Source organism: Aythya ferina (assembly GCF_964211825.1).
Source record: "Aythya ferina genome assembly, chromosome: 23".
Classification (NCBI taxonomy): domain Eukaryota; kingdom Metazoa; phylum Chordata; class Aves; order Anseriformes; family Anatidae; genus Aythya; species Aythya ferina.
This window is the reverse complement of record NC_140321.1, coordinates 4,460,239-4,482,700: the sequence shown is the minus strand read 5'-3', so window position 1 is coordinate 4,482,700 and position 22,462 is coordinate 4,460,239. Positions and strand designations below refer to the sequence as shown.

The 22,462-nt window shown below is 49.5% G+C and overlaps 2 protein-coding genes and 1 long non-coding RNA gene across 12 annotated transcripts in view; all 3 read right to left on the bottom strand.

Moving 5' to 3' along the window:
* Positions 1-11,625, bottom strand: part of CDC27 (cell division cycle 27) — a 31,190-nt gene extending 19,565 nt beyond the window's left edge. For all 7 annotated transcript variants that reach the window (XM_084496198.1, XM_084496199.1, XM_084496200.1 and 4 more), the window contains exons 1-3: positions 10,842-11,625; positions 5,095-5,170; positions 1,714-1,861 (exon numbers count right to left, since the gene is read on the bottom strand). In XM_084496198.1, coding sequence (XP_084352324.1) covers positions 1,714-1,861; positions 5,095-5,170; positions 10,842-10,868 — 251 coding nt within the window. In that variant the 5' untranslated portion in view covers positions 10,869-11,625. The remainder of the gene's footprint in view (positions 1-1,713; positions 1,862-5,094; positions 5,171-10,841) is intronic.
* Positions 7,814-10,771, bottom strand: LOC311422810. The gene is made up of 2 exons (XR_014685504.1): positions 8,583-10,771; positions 7,814-8,023 (listed from the first exon to the last, which is right to left on the bottom strand). It is a non-coding gene; the product is annotated as an uncharacterized lncRNA (long non-coding RNA).
* Positions 11,626-15,493: 3,868 nt separating the features above from the next.
* On the bottom strand, positions 15,494-21,629 carry LOC311422807 (myosin light chain, embryonic). 4 transcript variants are annotated; one of them, XM_084496193.1, is made up of 7 exons: positions 21,218-21,618; positions 20,401-20,428; positions 18,452-18,601; positions 17,753-17,926; positions 17,336-17,413; positions 16,623-16,663; positions 15,494-15,747 (listed from the first exon to the last, which is right to left on the bottom strand). In XM_084496193.1, exons 1-6 carry the CDS (start codon positions 21,314-21,316, stop codon positions 16,635-16,637), a joined length of 558 nt encoding a protein of 185 aa, XP_084352319.1. In that variant the 5' UTR covers positions 21,317-21,618; the 3' UTR covers positions 15,494-15,747; positions 16,623-16,634. The 4 variants fall into 4 exon arrangements, with proteins under 4 accessions (XP_084352319.1, XP_084352320.1, XP_084352321.1 ...); XM_084496194.1 differs by lacking the exon at positions 20,401-20,428 and having other exon boundaries at positions 18,452-18,617; positions 21,218-21,629; XM_084496195.1 differs by lacking the exon at positions 20,401-20,428 and having other exon boundaries at positions 21,194-21,627.
* Positions 21,630-22,462: the final 833 nt, after the last annotated feature.

The window sequence follows — 22,462 nt, the reverse complement described above, 5'->3', positions numbered from 1 at the left end:
AACAAAAACAGAAATGCACTGTCACTGTCAAGTTTCAAGTCCCATATGTACTAGCTCCTGCAAATGAATGTTAAATAAATGATTCCTTTAGCAACATAGAGGTACAAAATACTTTGAACATCTCTACTGTGAAAAGAAGGTATTAACAAAAAAAACAAAAACAAACCCATGCCACTCCAAAACCAGAAATAGATACTACAGCACGATTTTTCCAGAAAGGGCCTGATCTTGGGTAGAATACAAAGGGGAGAGCAGTCTTTCAAGCACTTTGTTTTGAAGGTGTTCAAAACACGTCTTCTAAAATACCACTTCAGTTTGGCTTCGTTTCCCAGCTATGAGAAACAACCTGTAAGGCTCCATGCACTGAGTTCGAGATCCAGTACTGGGATGTGGTAGACTCTGCATTTTAATGCCTTTGCTTCTTTCATAATCTCCTCTTGCTTCCACATGACGTTACGCTTCTATGTAGATGCTCCTATCAGTACAGACCATTCCCACAAGCAAACAAGGTACATCTCTATAAAAGAGCTCATGTAAATGTAACAGTGCCAATGACAGTTAAATTTAACAACTTCTGAAGAACGTTTAAGGAATCCCACCTACCTAACCGAAATCAGCTCAGAAGCCAATGTATCACACATACACCAGACTTTGTAAAAGCACAGGAGAAAACAATCAGCTTCAAATTTATTCTACTGGGACCTTTCCAAGTAGAGCATTAACATGATTTCCCTTTCAGAGGACGTGGTAAAGAAACTGGTATCCTAATAGCTCCCGAAGCGCTAAAATAGTGTCAAAAGAAATGCAACAAGTCAAGACTTCGCTAGTACTCTGAAGATGTCAGAAGATTTGCCTATTGAAAAGAGCATCAAAGAAAGAGCTTCTCCAAGAGACCTACATTCTGGTTCCATGTTGTGGGCAGGATCATGAATACTGCAACACAATCGCATCACACCACATCAAACTACAAACTTCACTTCCTATTGTCTATTTTATTCTTTCCATTCAGCATCTCCACCAGATATTGTTTCCTACGTTTGAGTTCTAACAATCTGAAAGATCTACACAAAAGCAAAATACCCTCATTAACATCTCTGGGCACTGGTCAGGCTACAGTCCCTGGTCTCATTCAGGTGCTCTTGCAATGAAACTCCAGCAAACTACCACGATAGCTTGATATTACTATGCCCCTGTTAAGGTTAATTTTGATGTCAAAGCCAGCATTTGACGGTGTGGACTCAAGGTAGTTTGTTTTCTAAACAGATGTTTGTCTGACATCTTTTTCCCTCATCCACCCATAGCACTAACTGGGTGAGTGGAGCAAGCTTACTGTTTGAGGGAAGGGGCCTGTCCATGAAATCCATACTGGAAACACTTAATGAAATAAGCAAGAGTATCAGAGAAATGCAAGAGCGAAACAAACACTTCCCAGCCTGGTCTCCTTGAGTCATCTCAGCAGTCAATGCTCTTTCTCTCCCTATGCATTTTGACAACTCCTTTGCAAGTTATTCAATACCTTTTAGAGGTTTCTGCAATATGGGCTAATGTTCATTAGGTCCATATCTGAAAGCAACATGAATTGAACTTACAGTAATCTTTAGAGTTGAAGGGCCAATGAATCATTAGTTTACACAATATGACAGCTTTCAAGGAAAAATTCCAACAAAAAAACGCATTTGTAACCCTGGAACAGAACATAGAGGGTTCACTTACTTGCTGAGGTCAACACAACATTTTGCAAGCAGGTATTTACATTGTGGGGTAGTACAGCTGTGTCCCTTTAGGAGCCTGTATGCTTTATATGCCTTTCCTGAGCGGTAATAACACGTTGCCAGTAAAAACAGTGCTTCTTCTGAATGTACTACAAGAAATCAAACAAAAATCATCAGTTGGTTGCTTACCATTTTGATGCAAGAAACTGGTGGGAGAAGACAGTTAAAACAAGATACAAGTACTGATATTAGAGACAGTCATCACCCATTGAGGTGTATTTCTTCATTCATTGTCACACAACTAGCTTTAATGTGCTGCTTGCTTGTACAGTCAGAGCAATTCTTAACATCTACTGTTAGAAGAGATCTTTGATCCTTCTGGCTACCCAACATAAATAGGCAATTAGCCAGCTTCTTGTTAAAATACCAGCAACTCAAGCAATGCAGTCATTCCTAGCAGAACTGAACCACTTGAACAACTTGCTGGCAATACCATCAGCTCAGGGTGTTAACGGGGAACACCTGCAAGTAACACTCCACATAGGTTTCAGCTGTGCATAAGCACAACAGCTTATGTAAAAGAACTTCTAGTAGGAAAGACCAATTTCAGCCTAATTAACACTTTTCATGCTAACTTCAAATGTTTTTTTCCCCATTTGCAATTTTATTTGTTATTTTTCTAAAGCACTTGATTCTGTATCTTCACATGACTTAGCAAAGCAGGTTTTCTGATTTTAGTGGCTGTTAACGCAGATCAGTTACCAGTCACCTCTACCCCAACATTAATTCTTGTCCTTCTTGCTGCCTACGGTTATTTACTTCATCAGGAACATGGCTTAAAATTATTCAGATGCTTTATTTATTTTATGGTAGGAAGTAATAACAGGGACAAGCTCTCCTGCAAATCTTCCCAAGCAGAGTTGTCACAGGTTTCCAAATTCTGAATTAATTAGCCAAGCTTCAGGAAAAGTAACCCATCTGAACAGAAAGCTAAATTAATTGAGACAAAAAAATCCAAAACTCTTTCTTTGACAAAAACTAGATGTTTTTAGCCTGAATCATGTCTGCTTCACCACTTTCACCGCCAAGCTGTATTATGGACTGTGCTGAGAACTCTCTATTCAAACAACTGGAGTTGGCATCCAGATTTGAGACTGAGGTCAGACTTGCTGATTTTACTTACGATTACAGTGTAATGGACAGGGCACCTAATCCCTAAAGTAACTTTAGAACCTTACTGTGTAATTGTCAGCTGAAACTTGAAACGCCAGAGAATACACATTTGAAAGGCAACAGTGAGCATTACCATGCTGTGATGTTAATACCAGTGTTAAGCTATGATTGTGTCTTCATTTTTCACTCCTTTTACCGGTTTCTAAGCCAGAGCAGAGATCTCAGATACACTTCTGAATTATTTAGCCTTATTCTTTGTACTTCCCCCAAAGTTTCACTCAAGCCACCATTAAGTAAAGCATTTTACCTCAAAGAAGGCTGGCTGTAACGGCAAGCCTCTCAAACCTCCGAACAATTAGAAAAACAGTATTACTTTAGACTTTTCAGAACATACTAGCAAGCAGATGGAAGTCAGCACTAAAAGAAAAAACAGTTATGATGTTTCTTTGTCTGCCTACATGGAACTCTTCAGAAAAATCAATACAGGCATCGTACAAAAACCTCTTTGGGCAACTTACTCAAATCCTTTGCTGCACTGAACACTATTTTAAGCTTGTGTCATCACTCAGATGATGGCAATGGGAACTGAAGACCCAAAGAGAGGACATTTTATTATCCTTCTGCTAAAAACTCCAGAAGATCTTTTTGAAAGTTAAAGTTACATCAATTATTTTATCCACTAATTTAACACACTTCAAGCATCCTGGGAAACTGTCACATCACAGATGTCCCCACAAAGACAGTAACTGCAGGTGGACTTAGAATTCTTCTTGGGGTAAGATTCTTACTGTCATTATGAAATCTGAGTATTTGAGCTCAGCAGCTTCTACCCTGCAATATAACTGCTTATTTTAACCAGAAGTGAGATGTTTTATCAACAGTTAACTGTTTAAACCAAGGGACAGCATGCTGTTCTCTCAACACTGTTAGTCACTGAAAAAAAACTGTCTGAAATATTCTTGTAGAGTGTTATTCTGCAGAGATAGCATCATTACATTATCGTACATTTTCTCCTTGCTGCTGCAAAGGTTGGATTCTCCCCATTTCTACAATATCCTTGCAAATTACTTTCAATCTAGCATGTTCCTGCATCTCAGAATGTGCTGTGTTCAGGGGAGATGAGCCATCCCTAAGAACTTTCCTTCACTTACACCTTTATTATAATCTGCAGGTTCCCACAATATTCTGTACAATGCTTGTCATTTCAACACTAGATGGGAGACTCCAGATTTCATGGGTAATCCCAACAAAAGGAAAAACCCTCCAAAGTTCAGTTTGTGCTTCCAGTGCTACATACATGGTAGGCACATCAAGCAGAACATCAAAAGCAAAACATTATAAAACCTGGATCATGAAATAGATTACCCAGTTTAATTCGTGTCAGAAACTCGCGTTTTGCTTAGCCTGAAATTAAAACTTTTTTTTTGCTTAATGGTGGTGGTTTTATTTTCGTTTTCATGTTAGCGATTAAGGGACAATATATTTCAAAACAGAGAAAAAGTGAACACCAGTGTCAAGGAGAAAGAAACAGAGGAGAACAAAAAGCTTGTCTGGCATCTTATAGTTAAAGATAAGGAAGAAAAGGGACTACAGTACAAGGAAATGGTCTTTGAAGGACCCAGTTGTACAGGTCTGTGTTACTGCTGCCTGTTGAGTGCACAAAGCAGGCTAGAATTAATGGCACTGCAATGAATTAACAGCTAACAAGGAGATGCATGTTCCGTATGTTCTGATGCTCACTGCCTCAATTTCTCTCTGTTCTTCTCTTTATTACAAAATTACTTCTTTCAGCTAAGACACCAATCAACGTATCTGACCAGCATTCTTAGCAAAGACAGCTTTCATTATCAAGACAATTTGTAGAATGCATCTCTCCAAGTCAACCTGAAGAACTGCATGTCTTCCGAGGGATTAAAAACCTCCCTCCCATTTGACACCATGCAAGATACCACTGGAAACATCACACTTAAAGACCCAACTCTGAATTTAATTTTAAGGAGGTTTTACTGTACAACAACAACAAAAAAAAACATTGCTGTTACATTATTTGATTTCCCAACTTAACTGCAAAGTATTCTCCTGCTTTCCCCAAGCAGAAAGTTAAGCTTTATTATCACAACGACTACAGAAAGACAAAACAGGACCAGAGGCTCAAAATCCTACATCAGAATTGAGAAGACCATCAATTTTATGTTTGCAAAGTACGTACCTTCTGCATATAACCTTTCTGCGAGGAACACTGCATCACGGTAAGCGTAGTGGTTAAGTGCTTGCCATATAGCAGCCTACAAGACAGGAAAATAGTCTGGGTTTAGAGAGAAGCTTTAAAAATCCAGAACTCGTTAGGCTCTTGCTATCAAAAAGCAAAGCTCTGCTTCGTTGTCCTGGAGTGACAAGAAGAAAGCACATGAATAAATATGAAGTTTCAGTTGTTTCTACTATTAGTAAGGAGATTAGAAGCAAAACTATCTTTGCACTGATACCACAAACCAATCTAAGACTACAACTGCTTCTCATGAGTTACCATACACAGACGTCTATAAACCTCAGCCTGCACACGCTTCCACTCCTTACAGTGTTTTAGCCTTGTGCCCAAGCATGGATTATCACCAACTACCAAATAATTAGGCATTTTATTACCTACTATCAAATAATAATGCAGTAAGAATATAAACATCCCCAACTGTTTAGCGGAGTGACATTTTGCTCTTGGCTCTTTGCAGTGCTTAAGGAAGAAAAGAAAAAAATCAAGCATGCCCAATGTATTTTAATTCATTTCCCATTTAAAGCATTTAACCTCGAGACAGGACAAACTGAAAACCAACAAGACCAGGAATCACATCTGGGTCTGAGGTTGTCAGTGCTGCTTATTAAGCATATGAAATACCCAGCATTTTCCTTGATGAGGCATCAGCATCCCTTTAAGAACCAAGATTAAAGGAATCCACTGCTTTTTGTCATGGTTTTGTTCAGGTCTTTGCTCACCAGCCACTGCTTTACCATGGTGGATTAGGGCTGGGAGGTCTCACAAGAATATATGCGATGCAGTAGGATGGACAAACAGATCCCTGCACACATACCAAGGTTACCTTTTGCTCATACACCCACATTCGGCCAAAAACAGCTACCTGCTTGAGGGCACCAATCTTCCTTTTTCAAAGTTCAGTGTTTGGGGCTGTCAGTATTCAAGCAACCTCTCGGGATGGCATTATTCCAGGGAAATGCAAATCCAACGCACATCTAGGTGTATAAACCTCATGCACATTGGAGTAGCTGTCGTAATTACCTGCCCGGTGTCCTTATTAGCGGAGTTAAAAGCAAGAGCTGTCCAGCAAAAGGAAGAACAGGGCTGGGGGGTGCAAGTTTTGTTACACTACGCAGCTGATTTTCTTTGGATCCAATTAAAATATCTCTAAGTCAAGGAGTGGGAGGGAAAAAAAGAATCCCTTTTAACATCTGCTTGGTCCTTCCTTCCCATCCATTCGAAGTTGTGGTATGCATGCTTATCAGGGGTTGTTTTCTGAGGTTTGATGGGCTGGGGTGAGGACGGCAGCTCCTTCCCATCTGGCAGCCTCGCTCCAGTTCCAGAGCTGTTTCCCACAGGCCAGCACACAGCCATTTTGCAGGAGCTGTGCTATAACTGATCCAAACAGGGTTTGAACTCATGAACTCAAGGCTCTGTGCTCTAATACTTCTCCAATATTTACAAGCAAAGGAAAACACGAACAGAACCTAGCTTCTGATTCCCCATCAGACACTGCAAAAGCTAAACCGAGACTTCCAGAACTGAAGCAGCGAGCACCCTGCAATGCCATCTCCAGCAGGAAAAGCAAGTGCCAATTCCAATTAAAAACCCCAAACGTCACAGGCAGTTACACGGACCATATGCTACTTCTTCCAACACAAACTTGACAAAGTCAGGGTGTGAAAAATGTGCGAGTTCTCTTCACGGGAAGCCTACACAGCCCTTATGAACAGTACACACCAGAGCTTTCAGTTACTACATGGAATATTTTATGCACCATCTCTCCAGAGATGCTGTTTTCCTCTACCAGCAGTAGATTTTAAAAAATCAACAGGTACTTTTAAGCCTGTGTGAGAAGTATTTAACCATGGATTCTCTCGGTTTGATTATAATAATGTAAACACATTATTTCTCCCTGGTTGTATTCCACACGTCAGATAACTTCAGCCACAGCATGTGCCTGCGGCGATTACTTTGCTTTTACCTTGAAAAGCTCCAAGGCTGTTTATTGTTCTGTACCACACTGTCCGAGGGGCACAAGAAGAACAAAACAGAAGGAGGGTGTTAAAATCTTTCGGGCTAAATCCAGGTTAGAGCAGCCTAACATCTCCTTTTTCTCCTGCTCTCAGAAACAGCTCTTCCTTTACCAAGCCACAAGTGCCATTCAGATGAATATATTCGAGTTGTGCTGTCTTAAGGTTAAAAACATTGTCTTCACTGGGACATAACTTGCCATGCTTACAAAACAGAAGGGTATGGGGGTGGTGGTGGTGAAACCAATGCCATTTGACTTCTCAAACAAGAGCAAATTGCCAGAAACAGCCTTGCCAAAGGCCAAGAGGGGACACAAGTCGTTTTTGGCTACATCACAGCCACACGATAAAAGACACACTACAGACTGGCTCAAGTGACGATCCTTGCTGAGCCGAGTCCTGGAGCAAGCAAAAAGCCAGCTGGTAATATGTAATAATTACCATTTTGCAACTGAAATGGTGCAAGTTGGAACCCTGCCTTCAACTGATGAAGTCTGAAGGCTGGATCCTTGCACGTGCTGTCCTGCAAGAGCAGGATGAGGGGAAGAAGCAGAGCAGCAGCTCGGTTTGCTGCATCTCCCCAGCGTTAGCAGCACATGACAACTGCTGACCCCCACCAGGGTGGTTTGGAGCAGGAAACTTCAGAGGCATTTATCCAGTAAAAGCTATTTAATCCCAAAGGACTTCGGAGGAGGACAATCCAGTACAGCCACACACACAATCCAAACGCAGTCTTAGTTTCTTCCCCGTGGTTGTGATTGAGGTTTAGATGGAACCTGCCAGCTTAGATCCAAAAAGCCACCTCCTCGGGGGTGTGCAAGGCAGTTAAGACACTTCGGTTGTCATATCTGTTCTCAGGGCTACAAGCAAATATGGACAGCAGGGAAGCATTTCAGAGTTTTATCATGCTTTCATGATACAAATATCCAGGTCCTGGTCAGATGTCCTACCAATTCTATGCATTAATTCGCAAAGAAAGTGAACAGAGAATTCCCAAACTACCACACCAACTACAGCTGCATGGCAAAGTATCCTCAAAAATGAGAGCAGGAAAACAAAAGCTGGCTCACACACATTCCTCTTTGATCCAGAAAATCCTGTAGGGTGATATTTGGACAACACACATCTAATCCTCAAATCTCTTAAAGGGTAAGGGGACACCTCTGACAGTTACGTGGCCCTGGAAATTATTTTCAAAGCTTTACAGCCTATTGTCACATTAATCAATCAGTTTCTATCATGTTTTAAGATTTGTTCAGGGTGAGCAGAAATTTTTCAGAGACAAACTTTGCTACATTTACTAGCTACGAAAACTTTCTCCATTAACTAATCAGACACGTATTGGTGCTGCGTGCTTTCAGCCATGACAGCAGCCTTGGAGTTCAAGCATTATCCGAGTGGGTCACAGCAGATGATCACCTTGAAAAGCCGAATTCCAAGGAAAGCATTCATCTGTTTCCAAGATGTTTTTCAGAAATATTTGGAAGGCATCCAAACGTGCATGGGATACAAGGCTTTATGTCTGAGCTGAAGAGTTTTAAGTTGACCACGTCAGGAAGTACAATAACAGTCTGTTGTCTATGTAAAATGAGTAAAAGTAACAGTTTGAAGAATTAAAAGAAGACCTAACCATCAAAGTGGATGCCTTTAGCGACATTAATTTTATATAATCAAGGTGTTACACTTATAGGAAAAGATACACATTATTTATCTGTCATACTTTGTACATCATGACCGTAAAGATGACAGTTTTTCTCTAGAATACCAAGCCCTGTAAATGTCTGAAAGGAGAAAACAGACAGATAGAAGAAATTCCTGCAATGACAAAAAACGAGAAGCAGTGTCAACTTTTTCAGACATACTGCCAATAAATAAATAAATAGAAAGGCAGAGACAAATACGTGGACTCCAGCTAAAGTCAACTTCATCCAAACGTGTGCTGCAAGATGGAGACTGATTGTTGGACCAGACACTAGTGAGAAAACAAGCGTGAGCTGCTTTGGAAAGCCTCCACAGTACAGATCCAAGCCCTACATCACTACTCACAGCCATGGCACAGAGGACTCCAGCTTGCAACAGCAGATCCAGGCAAAACTCAAATGTCAGCCTTGTTTTGGATGGTGCACTGGCAACTTTGTCTTTAAAATCAAGGGTATGACCAAGATCACACAAATAACAAATCCTAAACTTACCAGCATTGCTGTCAGCAAGGAACAGCAGCGAACAGCAGTTGAAGCACTGACTAGAAGTGATGTGGCATTTGAAGCAGACAGAATCTAAATAGATATACTCAATGTAGCGAAGCCCCATCAAAACTTTCAAGCTCATAAGAGCTTGAGAATTGCGCTAGATAGGTCATTATCTCTCTGAAAAATTAAAATCATACTCTGCATTTCTATCGGGGAACTCTCAGAATAGCAAGTATTTTCCACTTGGTTAATCTAATTAGCACAGTACTGGAAACATTAAATATTGTTTCCTGTCATTCACTCTGAAATGCGTTCTTGCTTCCTTTTCAACTGTAACCCCATGTTTTCCTAGAATACCCAAGTGCTGCAAGACACCAGCCCAGCTCCAAGGGTAACAGCAGAGGCTTTAGTACAGCCCCTGCAGAAGATGGAAGCCAAAAGCATTTCCAGGAGCACATTGACCCTTGCTCTCCAGGTGGACCAGCAGAACAGTGGCACCGAGAACACAAACCCCTGGTCTATGAGGATGCCATCGTTGCCACCATCTTGCACAGGCGGGGTCAAGTCAGCAGGGTGGTCTTCCAGGCAAGAAGTCCTTCTTTCCTCTCCCCATCCTCTTCTCCTTAAAAAGAGAGCGGAGAGCCAAACCCGAGGATTTTCACAATGCTCATTATAGAGCACAATTCCTGTACAACCAAGATATGTTTAGTAAGATGTTTCCAACAGAACTAGAAAAAAAAATCTGTTAAGATGTAAAAATAATAAAAAAAGGAACGTGAATGAGATTATGGTATCATCAACAGAAAATTACAGAATAGTTAGAGTACAGAGGAAAGGTGGAAAGAAGCAGCCAACTTATCCCATGAATCATGTCTTTTGGAGGGGAAGACCGAGAAAAAGAGCAGGAAGCCCATCAGGGCAACTGCAGCAAGACTGAAATACGGCAGAAATGCACAATTTACGTTATTTTCTCCCCTAGCTCTCCTGCGGCTCTGGAAATTGGAACTCCTCGGGAATAAGGCACGTCCTCCGCCGGCACGGCTCGTGGAGCTGCGAGCTCCCCAAAGGGGGGAAGGTGAGCACGGAGAGGCATCAACAGGTCTCCCGAGGGGCAGCACGAGCGGCCTGCTCCACACGCAGCCCGCCACCTCCCGAGGGGAGGCCGCCCGCCCGGGGCCGGGGCAGCCGAAAAAGAAGCAGAGAGGCCGGAGGAAGCTCGTCCCGGCCGCTCGGGGCACGGCAAAGGGACGCCCGGAGGCCAGCCGCAGCCCGGCAGCCCCCCGGGACGGCCGGAGGAGCCGGCGAGGAGCTGCCGGAGCGCCCCGAGGCCCGGCGGAGGCCCTCGAGGCCCGAGCGGCTCCCCCCGGGGCCTCGGGACAGGCCCCGGCTCCCCCCCCGCTAGGCCCGGCCGGGCCTCGGGGCCTGGAGCGCGGCGGCGAAGCCCGAGCCGGAGCTCGGCCCTCAGGGGGAGGGGGGGGGGGGTCGGTACCTGGACGGGTTCCTGCAGCACCGTCATCCTGCTCCCCCGGCCTCCTCCGCCACCGCCTCCTCGTCGTCGCCGAGCCCGGAGCGGGGCGGCCCCGGCCCCGCCTCAGTGCGCGGCCCGGCGCGGCGCGGCCCGGCCCCTGCTCATTTAAACTCCCAGCGACCGTTACCGGGAACGAGGTGGGCCGAGGCCGCCCGAAGCTGGTGGCGGAAACAGCCGAAGCTGCTGACGGAAACAGCCGAAGCTGCTGGAGGAGCACCCGAAGCGCCTCGGCGGAAAGAGCCGAAGCGCCCCCGCGGAAAGAGCCGAAGCTGCTGGCGGAACACACGAAGTCGCGCCGCGGAAAGAGCCGAAGCGTCTCGGCGGAAACAGCCGAAGCGCTCCGCGGAAAGAGCCGAGCGGTGACGGAAAAGAACACAGCTGGGAAAGCCCCCTCGGCGCCGTGGCGGAACGGCCGCGCTCGGCGGAGCCGCCCGAGTGGTTCCGGAGATTGCCGAACGCTGTGGGGGGCGCTGAGGGCGGGGATCCCCTCAGCGCCGGGCGCCTTTTGCCCCTCACAGCCAGTAAGGCGGCGGCTGCCTCGGGCCCTCGTCCCTCGAAACGCCCCCACAGGAGATTAAAACTTGCGTTTTGTACCAAAAGATGGGGTTATTGGGGTGTCTTGTCTGTCAGGAAGCCTTGGCAGCCCTCACCAGCAGCTTGGGGTCTCCCTTACACCGTGTCCACAGGGGCAAGGGGGGTAACTTGGCAATGGCCATTTCAATCTGTGAAGATGCCGGTTTGCCTCCCATCGCCAGGTACAGAGAGGGCTCTCTTCCTTTCCCAAAATAACAGAATAAAGATGCACAACTACACTTCAGTTTATTAAAAACATTCACCTATCTGTAGCCACCTGCAGCTGACAGAGACCGTTCTCCAACCCCCCTCACAGGCTTCCTGTAATAAAACAGCCACACACCACCGACGTACACACCCCACTGCTCACAGGCTCTCTGCTCCTTCCTTCCTCTTACACTCCCTCTCCACTCCTTGAAGGACGGATCCTGGCACCCGCCGATGTGCTGCCAAGCACGGTGGAGCAGCTGTGGGAGCAGGAGGTTGCACCCTTACATGAGAATAAAGCTCTGAGCATGTTGCTTATGTTGAAAAGTTGTGTGGAGAGCAGGGAGCCTTGGCCCGCCGGCTTCCCCAGTCCCTTTGCAGATCTCTGCGCTTCTGAAAAGTGTATTTACAGGCTTGCTATCGCTCCAGCAGATCTGCAGGTGTTTGCTTTCAGGGTGTGGGCAGGCTGGCACGGAAAGGCAAAGCTTGCTTCAGTCCCTGACCTGGAACAAATACAACGAAGCAGTGCTCTCCCCAAGGACAGATACCTGGCTCCCAGCTGGGTTGATCTGAGCCATTTTGCCCCAAACACGGTGAAGTGTTTGCCTCCCCGAAGGGCCTTTGGCCTCACCCGCCGTGATGATGGTGATGGTGGTGTGTGCGTACGTGGGTGTGCGTGTGCAAGGCTGTGTTTGGAGGCACGCAGTCCATCCTCATCGCCCTTATCGCAATCTCTGCCCTGCCATGTGCAGCTGATAACTCCCCAGGATGAAAGCTGGCTCCCTCTGTCTCTCCCGTTTCACGTAGGCAGCGCTGACTTTCCTGACATCCAGACCATCTTTGGTATGAGTCTGCCTTATCACAGGCTGAGGAGATAGAGCCACAGTCTCCCCTTTGAGTGGGGGAGTATTTTTACTTCTTGGAGTCTCCTGGACTCCAAGTAAAGCATCTGAAATATGAAAGAGCACAGCACGTGACCATTGTCTTGGGACATCTCAATTTATAGGGATGCCTCTAGCCCTGAAGTGCAGTTCTGCATATGGGGTCACTCGCTAGTGTCAGCAGATGCTTTGTGTAAATGTCCATGGGACTAAAACCACCCGTTCCTTGGCATCCTCAGCTTTTCCAAAGGAGGCAGGGCACAAAGGCACATGTCGAGGTACACAGCCGTACAGATACAGAGCTAGATGCTGCGCCTGTTCAAGTGCATCGTTCCAACCTGCTTCAGTACAAATCAGCTTTGTTTCACCCTAGAGAGACAGAACAGGTCCGCAGAGGGAATGGGGCTGACTTACCCCAAGAGTGCTTCAAAGGCTGGATTTCTCAGCCCTTGCATTTTTATCTAGTTCTTCCCATCATTTTCCACTGCTCTCTTTCTGCCTGTCTGTCTGCCGGAGTCTCTGCTTTTCATTTACAACGTCATCCCTGTCTGCACAGACGCTGGGGGCTCGAATGCAAGGCATGCACTCTGCATACGGGAACAAGAGCACGGCCTCCTGCCTTGCCAGGGCAGGCACATCGCAGCCAGTGGGGCCCCTGGCCTCTGTTGTGCATTTCCCCTGCAGGTTGGGGCAGGTCCCTCGCCTCTGCTCCATTCCCGTCTGTAACAGCACGTTCCTCTGCAGGAGCCAACGCCACGGTGGTGGCAAGGGCCAATATGACCCCGGAGTAAGTGCAGCAAGCAGTGTCCCCTCTCGCCCTGTCACCATGTCCTTTACCAGGTTAGAACACAGGTAGTACGCTAAAGGCATGAAATGCCCCGATTCTCTCTAGTGGGAGCTGTAGAAATACCACAGGCAGAAGCTAAAAATCTAATCTCGCATCCATAAACAGTTTATGTTGCTTTTTACGAGCATTTCTATCAAACAGTGGGAATTGAAAGCGGCTGTTACTCAGTCACTGCACAGAAATGAGCAAGTGGCAGCTGCAGGCAGCCACGGCGAAGCAAAACGCCTTCAGTTTCTAGTCCAAGCCATGGCATGGATCCATGGAGGATAGGGGAATATGGAGCAAATCAAAGGAAAGCATTATCTGCTCCCAGGTGCTCTGCTGATGGGGGGCTGAGTTATCTGTCATGAATTATTCACCACTTCTAAGGATGCTAGGATGATTTTCTGCAGGTAGGAAAGGAGCTGGCAGCTCACGTCACACAGCCCCCAGAGAGCTTCTGGCTGCGGACATGCTGTCCGCCTGTACAGGACCATACAGAAAAGAAATAATGTTGTTAATGCTTTCTCTGTTTTTTAAAAATAAATAAAGAAATAAATTAAAAATAGTCTCTGGGCTCCTCTGTCCCTTTTCTGGCTGGGACAGGCAGATCAAGGAGAAGGTGCCCATTGCTCTCTTCTTTGGTGGGGACAGCAGCAGGACCAAGCAGGTCCCTCCTCTCTTCATGGCATGGTTCAGCCTGGACCTGGACAGAGTGCTCATGGAGCACCGTGCTGTAGGGTGGATGGGTGTAGTGGGTTTACGTGGCAAGGTTTTGGTAGCAGGGAGCCATAGGGGTGGTTTCTGTGAGAAAGATCTAGAAGCTGCCCCATGTTTGGGAAGGGCCCCATTGTTTTCCAGATCCGAGCCAATAAGCGATGTTGTTTTGCGCCTCTGTGAGAGCATATTTAAGACAGGGAAAAAACGCTGCGCCACACAGCAGCCGGGAGAGTCAAGGGAGTGGGAGAACAGCCTTGCACCAAGGTCAGTGTGGAAGGAGGGGGAGAGGTGCTCCAGGCGCCGGAGCAGAAGTCCCCTGCGGCCTGTGGTGAGGACCATGGTGAAGCAGGATGTACCCCTGCAGCCCATGGAGTACCACGGTGGAGCAGGGTTCCACGCTGCAGCCCGTGGAGGAGACCACGGTGGAGCAGGTGGCCCTGCACCGACGGAGGCTGCCGCCTGTGGAAGACCCCTGCCGGAGCAGATTCCGGGCCGGACCTGTAGCCCGTGGAGAGGAGCCCACGCAGGAGCAGGTGACCTGGCAGGAGCTGCTGCCCGTAGGGGAGCCAGGTTGGAGCAGTTTTCTCCTGAGGGATGGACCCCGTGGTACGGACCCATATCTGGAGCAGTTCTGGAAGAGCTGCTGCCTGTGGGAAGCCCACGCCGGATCAGTTCATCAAGGACTGCATCCCGTGGGTGGGACCCCACAGCACAGGGGACGAGAGTGACCGAGAAGGAGCGGCAGAGAAGAAGTGCTGTAGACTGACCATAACCCCCGTTCCCCGTTCCCCTGCGCCGCTCGGGGGGAGGAGGTGGAAGAGGGTGGATGGGGGGGGAAGGTGCTTTTGTTTTTTTTCCTTTGTTTTCTCACTTCTCTCACTTGTTAGTTGTAGGCAATAAATCTTACTATCTCCTTATGCCGAGTCTGTTTTGCCCGTTACAATAATTATTGCGTGATTTTCTCGTCCTTATCTCAATCCTTGAGCCCTTTTCACATATTTTCTCCCCATTCCTCTTTGAGGAGGGGGAGTGAGAGAGCGGCTGTGGTGGAGCTCGGCTGCCCACTCGAGCGGAACCACGACAATGGGCTACAGGTCCCAAAAAAGGCCTGGTTTTAACACAGAGAGACGTGTCCTAAGAACAGGGGGTCATTGCATGCAACCTGCCCCTTACTCTCACTTTGCTCCCAGCCTTCCAACCCCTACCAGCAAGCCATGGCCAGCTCCTGGCCCCACATTGAGGGTGGGTGATGAGCAAAGACCCTTACACCTGGTCTGAATTCCTCCCTCACATCTAGAGGTCATGAAGCCCTCCCATGCGGCGAGAACATCCCACCAGCTCCCATCACGGGTAGCCCCAGTCTCCCCATCCACCGCTTGCTCCACTGACCACGCCAAAGCCACAGGTAAGGAAGGATGGAATGAGATTTAATGAGATAAATGTCACAGGAAAAACCTGACAAGAATAATTTAGAGTTTAAAACCAAGTCGTGGGTTTATCCCATTGTATACCGAGGCTTGGGCAGATGCACGGAGGGTAAATCTGCGCTGAGGCTCTCATGGAATGTTCTGCTGATTGGGGACATCTGGGGAAGAGGGGACAGGGACGCAGGAATCTCACAGTTCGTGGTGCTCAGGTGGGGTCCAACATTTCCAAGAACCTGGGAGACAACCATGAGAGGGCTTAATGCAATGAATCCATGCTTCCCAGATAAACCCCAAATGTCAATAACCGTAATTCCAGGCCATAAAACAAACAAACAAACAAAACAAACAAAAAAAAGTATTTAATGCAAATAGTTTTGGGTAGAACTGCATCTCCCTGGCAGCATTTGCCACACAACCGCCCGTATTGCTGAGCTGATGAACACGAGCCAGAGAGAAAGGGATTGAAAACAAGATAAAATGGGCACCGAACATTCAAAGTTCAGACTTCTGTCTGCCTTGGCTTTAACCTTCTGATGCTTAAAGAGATTAGCAGAGGGAAGAAATGAAAGAGATTTCTAAATGTTTAATTTGTGTATTTAGCAGTATCTGAAGTTTTTTTTTTTTTTTTCCCTGCTGCCCTCTGCACAGCTGAGGAGAGGAAAAATGCTTAAGAAAAAAAAAAAAAAAAAGCGAGATAAAAAAAGCAAGATAACAAAAGCATAAGAAACTGGCAGGGGTGAGTGGGGCCAGCTCTCAGTAGTCTGGATTTTCTTTTAAACTGAATACATTTCAGAGGAAAAGTTCAACCTAAAAGTCACTTGTTTATCTGTTTTCCTCAGGCCTTAGAGGGATTCAAAAACTTAACGAGCAGCAAGGGTACGTTTTCCGTATTCTTTCTAATGTTAATGGGAACGTTGGTATTTTTTTTAAGCATTAACAAGGAAACTTCTGAACTACTGTGCTAAGTAGTTAATATTTTAATATTTTCTTGGCATCTAGTCAGTCACGGTTTTTAAAATATTTATGTCCACCAGCAGGAGTTACACGTGCAGGTTTTTTAGGCAGAGCTTCCAATCTGAGCAAAGAGGGGAGACGCTGATGGACTCACCTGAAGTTGGACTCAGCCAGACATGATGTGCTTGACAAAAGCTGAGGAGGAAAGGAGAAGTGAGAGCACAACCGTGCTGGGAGCTGAGGGCAGAGGTCCCCAGGGCACCCAGGGACAAAGGGGACTTGCCTTGGCAGAGATGCTCTGCCAAGACCACGATATCTCCTTCTATTCCCACTTCCCACCCCAAACCCATTTGGAGAGATACCAAACCCTCTCAGAGACATCCAGTCCCACTATTCCCAGATTTCTGAGGCCATGGGGAATGGGTGCCCTCTTTTCCTCAATTCTCTCCCATTTTAGGGGTTCCCAGACTTCATGCCAGATTTTCACCCTCTTGGAGCCACAAGCAACCTGCATCTCCAAATGTTCCCAATTAGCTTCTGCTGTGAAAGATGCTGGCTTTGTTGTTTTTTTTTGTTTTTTTTTTTTTTCTTTTTGATGGCTTGCAGCAAAACAGTGCCAGCACTGGGGATAAATCTGTCCTGAAACCCTTGGAAACACGCTGTCTTCAGCAGCCTTTGCTGGAAATCACTGGCACAGCTGCTGTGTTCCCACCCCAGCTGGGATCCCATCTCACATCTCTGCTCGGAGGGGCTTTCGAGGATGGTCCACACCTTCATCTCAGTGATCCCCAACAATCCACACATTGTGTGCCCTAGGACAAGACCGCTGTGTCTGGGACAACCCCAACAGGAACCTCTTGCTCCTACCTTCGTAGTTGATGCAGCCGTTGGCATCTTCTTGCCCTGCCATGAGCTGCTCCACCTCGCTTTCTGTCATCTTCTCCCCTGGAGGAGGAGGATGGAGAGGTGAGGGGATGGCTGTGGCCCTGCTGTGAGCCTCCTGACCTTCTTCCAGAGAGCCAAAGCCACCAGGAAAGGAAAAGGGGGTTAAAATAGGTGGGGGATTGTGAGGAGAAGACCAAGGTGTGGCCGTTGTCTGACGGCTCACTTGGCTCACGCATGAAGCTACAGCTTCAGATGGAAAAGCCACAACTTTGGGAGCCATCAACTCCTACAGAAGCCTACAAGCAGCGGGGTCTCTCCAGCCAACAAACCCAAGCTATTTGCCCCAAAAGAGCTCCCGGGTGGCCCGTGGCCTGCTCCCCTTCCCCGGACAGCCCGTACCCAGCGTGACCAGCACGTGGCGCAGCTCTGCCCCCATCACCATCCCGTTGCCCTCCTTGTCGAAGACGCGCAGCCCTTCCACAAAGTCCTCGAAGGTGCCCTGCTCCCTGTTGCGGGTGAAGTGCTGCAGGATGGGGAGGAAGGTCTCGAAGTCCAGCACCTTTGTGTTCATTTCTGAAAGGGGAGGAGGAGAAGGGGTCAGAGATGAACCCTGTTAGGCTGAACTCGCCCTCTGAGGACCTCCTGCTTACCCTTCCTGGGTCTCATTTCCATCTGAGAAGACCCACAAGGTGATGGGACTGTTAGGACGTTATACTCAAGGTGGGAAGATCCATACAGGGACTAACTATCAGCTGGGGACTGCGCACAGGTTGCTGGTATTAGCCCCAAATTCAAACCAGCAGTAGGTCCTGTGCCACCGAAGCAGCGTGGCTGCAGTGGCAGTGGCTGGGTTGCACTGCTCTGCTGTTCTCCAGCTCAGGATCCAGTCTGCTGGCATCAGCTGCCACCATCCCCACTGGGGACAACCTTAGGTCAGTCGTGGGACGGGGCTGGGTGGGAAGGAATTACGCAGGAATAAAGCCTCTCCGTGTCATTTTCTTTCTAATTTCTTCATCTTGCAGGGCTCCAGGGGCTATGTCCCTCCACTGACTGGCTTTGTGTATCCCGCCCTGTCCCACGGCCCCGCTGTGCTGTTACCTTCTGGTCTGGGCTTGCCCAGCACCTTCAGCACCTCCGCGTTGGTGGGGTTGTGGCCGAGCGCCCGCAGGACGTCCCCGCACTGCGCGTAGCTGATCTGCATGGCTCCCGTGGGCGTGCGGTCGAACAGGCTGAAGGCTTCCTTGAACTCTGCGGGGAGGAAGAGCTCAGCTGCCCCCTGCCCGTGCCAGCCCCCTGTCCCACCCCACCTCCCAGGGTGGCCAGGAGAAGGTGGGACACGCGGCAGTCCCCGTACGGAGCTGGCTGGATGAATCCCGCCGGGGTTCCTGCACCACCTTGTGCTGGCAGCACCAGCTGCAGGCTGCTGTCCCCGCTGCAGATCACCCCCTTTGCTCTTCCCCTTCTCGACTCAGGCCTCCTGGGGACCCCACAACCCTCCCTCCGCACCCCCACCATGCCCGCAGTGCCCCGTCTCCTCCAGACCCAGCAAGGCGGGCACCACGCAGCTCTGCTCGTGTTCAGGTAGGGTCACCACATCCACCCAGCCCTGCTTGGGAAGACCCAGGAGATCCATTTCCAAGCTCAAATCATCACCCCTTTGAGCGTTACCTTTTACCTGCAAGAAGGAAGCCTAAATTAGGAAGAATTCGGGTCTCTCTCCTCCTTTACATGATGCTTTTTAGCTTCCTAACCTACTGCTGGATTCTCTCTTTGGTCCCCACTTTGCCTACACGGCCACCAGATGCTGACTGCATGGCCAACCACGCTCCTCTGCTGCTCATGGCCTCGTTGCTGCCTCCTCCAGGAGGCTTCTCCCCTCCAGCAGGCTCCTTGCTGGCTTTGAGGTGCAAAATGTGGAGAACCGAAGTCTCCAGGAACCCCCCAGCTCCTTACCCTCCTGGGGCAAGCCAAGGGTCCCGAGCCTGGCGGCTGGTTCCTGCCTCTCCTCGTGGGCAGCGAGATGCTGGTTCTCCTGCACCAGATGCTCCACCAGCTCCTGGCTCTCATCCTGCTGCCTCCAGACCCGTGAGCCCACCTGAGCAGCTGACTCGCCCATGTGGGCAATCAGCCTTTCCAGCCGGTCCACGTGGATGCTCAGAGCTGTGAGTTTAACGTCCATGGCTCTGAGGAGCTGCAGGTTCTGGTCCATCTTCCTCATGATGCCCAGCATGAGCTCACTGGAAGCGGAGCAGCCGCTCCTCCTGCCGGCACGTGGAATGAGACGGTCGTGGTCTCCATGTGGGGCTGGAGATGTGATGTTTTGGGATATATTGCTTTGGGTTTGGTGGGAATCCTTGCCTGGGGCTTTGAGTTTGCTGCTTGGCATCTTTGTATCTTCTGCTGAACTTCACCGTCCCCTGGCCGTGTCCATGGCATGGATCTGTGTCCCCGCAGGGCTGCCCAGCGCCTCGGGGTGCTGCTGTTTGCCCATTTGACCTCACAATGGCTCTGCCTCTGCGGGTGGCATCTGGGGGGACCCAGGGAGGGGCAACACCACCTGCAAGCCCCTGGGCCAAGAGGACGCTCGGTGATGTCCCCCCTTGCCCCAACACCAAGGCCTGATAACCTCGAGCACATCACACGCTTGGGGACAAGGCTGCAGCTTAAATCCAAATATCTTCCAAATTTTTCTCTTTTCTCTTTACAAAACCCGGCCTGGGGGCTGAGCCTGCACAGCATTCATCTGCTCCTCCCAGTGATCCCAGCAGGACGTGCCCTCAAATCTCATCCCTCCCCTGCCCTGCACCTTTTTCCTTGCCGGGCTGTGAAGCGGGGATTATCCCCTTCATCTGGGGCACCCTCAGTGCTGAGCAAGGAGCCCGGGGCTGCTCCCTGCTCCCTGCTGTCTCCACCCCAGCCACATCCCTGTGCCGGCTCCTGGTCACCTCCTCTCCTGCCTCCTTTCCCATCTCCTGCTGCTGAAAAATCTGGAGGAGGAGCTCCCCGTGTCTAATGCCATCTGAGGGCGAGGTGGTGCCCGCTCTTACCTTCGATCTGCTCGGCCGTGAATTCGATCTGCCGGGAGAAGAGAACAAGCAGGGCATGAGGATGGTGCTGGGGACAGTGAAGGGGCTCAGCCCTGCCTTTGGGCATCTCCCTGAGCTCTGCAGCCTGCTCAGGGCAATGGCCATGCCCGTGCCGTGCCCGTGCCATGCCCGTGCCATGCCCAGAAATGCTCCCACCTTCATCACAGAACCAAAATCCCCATGGAAAGCACAGCCAGCAGCGGTGCAGCGGGCACAGGGAGGAGGCTCAGACCACGGCAGGGTAGGATGGATGTCATTTTGAGGCTTGACCCCGAGTTCAAGTGATTAAGCAGCCTCTGTGCTGAGCCTGCTCTTAACAACCCCCCTCCTGCAGCTGGGGCTCAGAAATGTAACCGTAACCTGGGGAATCGCGGCAAAAATGAGCTCCTGTTGCGGGGACTTGGATGAAAGGTGCCATCCCACGGAGGAGGCGACGAGGGGGCAAAGTGCTTTCAGATGCAGGCAGCGGGTGGCAGAAATGCTTTTAGAGCTGCGGGGGCCCCGGAGCTGCCGTGGGGCGTTTGGCTCCGCAGCCTGAGCCAGCGCGATTTCCTCGGCTCCGCGGCATGCGGGGCTGGATGGGGGAGGATTAAACCCCCCCACAGCAAGGAGAGCATCGCTGCCAGCTCTCTGCATCAACACAGCGGGATCGTTTTCCCCTCCCAACCCCTGCTCCTAGATGGCAGGGCTGACGCCAAGTCGCGTGCTGCCTCGCATCGCCCGCGCCGGGCGGGCAACAGCAGGATGGAGGCACGCGATGCCTTCATCCCTCGCTCACCTTCACGCTCCTGGGATCGAAGGCGAGCTCCCTGGGCACCTCCGGGGCTGCAGCCGCTTTGGCTGCATCCTTTTTGGGGTCGGGTTTTTTGAGCGGCATCTCGCTGGGAGCTTTGCAGAGGTTCAAGGCTGAATCCTCCGGGCCGGCGAAGCGACGGAGCGGAGGGCTGAGAGGCAGGGGCTGCTCCTTCCCTTATAAACCCAGCCCTGTCCTCACCCCGCAGGGGCAGGCCAGCTGCTGGAGCAACTGCTACTTACTATAAAAGGAAGAAAACTCAAACGAGAGGGGCCCCAACTCGACAATTGCCCATTGTCATCGGCTCCCGCGCGGCGAAGCCACCAGCCGCGAGAGGGGGGATGTCCCCCCCAGCACCTGCGCCGGGTGGGCTGCATGGGGGCCGCTCGCTAAAACAGCTCCAGAAACCTAAATACTGATGGCCCTGGGTGCCTGGCGAGGAAAAAGCAACGTGGAGAAGGTGCTGGAGGGGCTGCGTGGCCATGCTGTGGGTAGAGGACACGCTCGCCTGCAGCGGGGTGGCTAACGAGGGCGATGCAAACAGTGTGAGCCTTAATTCATCAGCTCGGGGTCTTTCCACCTGCACGCCTCCTGCACATCCTGTGGTGCTGGATGTGCTGCTTTGGGCGCTACCTGGACAGGGAAGGTTTCCAAAAGTGGCCTTGTTTTTTTGGGGAGCAGAATAAAAATAAAAAGTTCCACCCCCCCCACAGTGAGGGATAATTCTGGCAGCTGGGAAATTCCTGAAAAAAAAAAAGCCAGAAGAAACCATCAAGGTTCAGGAAAATGGTGCTGGAGGGGCAAACCAAAAGATCCTAAACCATCACCTCAAACACAGCCAGGCTGCAGCAGAGAGCGGGGTTGCACCGAGAGCCAACCAAGCCCTGGTGTTTGGGTAACAGAAATGGGGAAAAGCCATTTACAGGAGATGCTTGGGAGATGCTGCACGGCCTCGTGGCTCCTGCGCCCGCCTGGGCTGGGCTGCAGGGACGGCTGTGAGCCGCTGGGTGGAACAGGATCCTGCGGGATGGGTCCTAAGGGATGCGTGCAGGGTGCGAGCCGTGGCACTGACACACAAACCCCAAGTTGTGCGTGTACGTGGGTATGCAGAAGGCAGATTTGTGTAGGTTCTCCTTGGTATTTTCCAGGATCGAGGATCTGTCTCACTGCCAGGCTGTGCAGGAGCTGGGCAGCTCCTCCGCTTTGTGCCATCCCCCTGCTCCCTGCGGA

What these genes read in the sequence shown, in the direction of transcription:
- LOC311422807 (XM_084496192.1), bottom strand. Translation starts at nt 19,739, where the DNA reads ATGCCAAGCAGCAAACTCAAAGCCCCAGGCAAGGATTCCCACCAAACC. An exon ending in CCACGTGCTGGTCACGCTGG is followed by an intron (nt 17,414 to 17,752) that starts GTACGGGCTGTC and finishes CTCCTCCTCCAG; the next exon opens with GGGAGAAGATGACAGAAAGC. An exon ending in CGGCTGCATCAACTACGAAG is followed by an intron (nt 16,664 to 17,335) that starts GTAGGAGCAAGA and finishes TTTCCTCCTCAG; the next exon opens with CTTTTGTCAAGCACATCATG.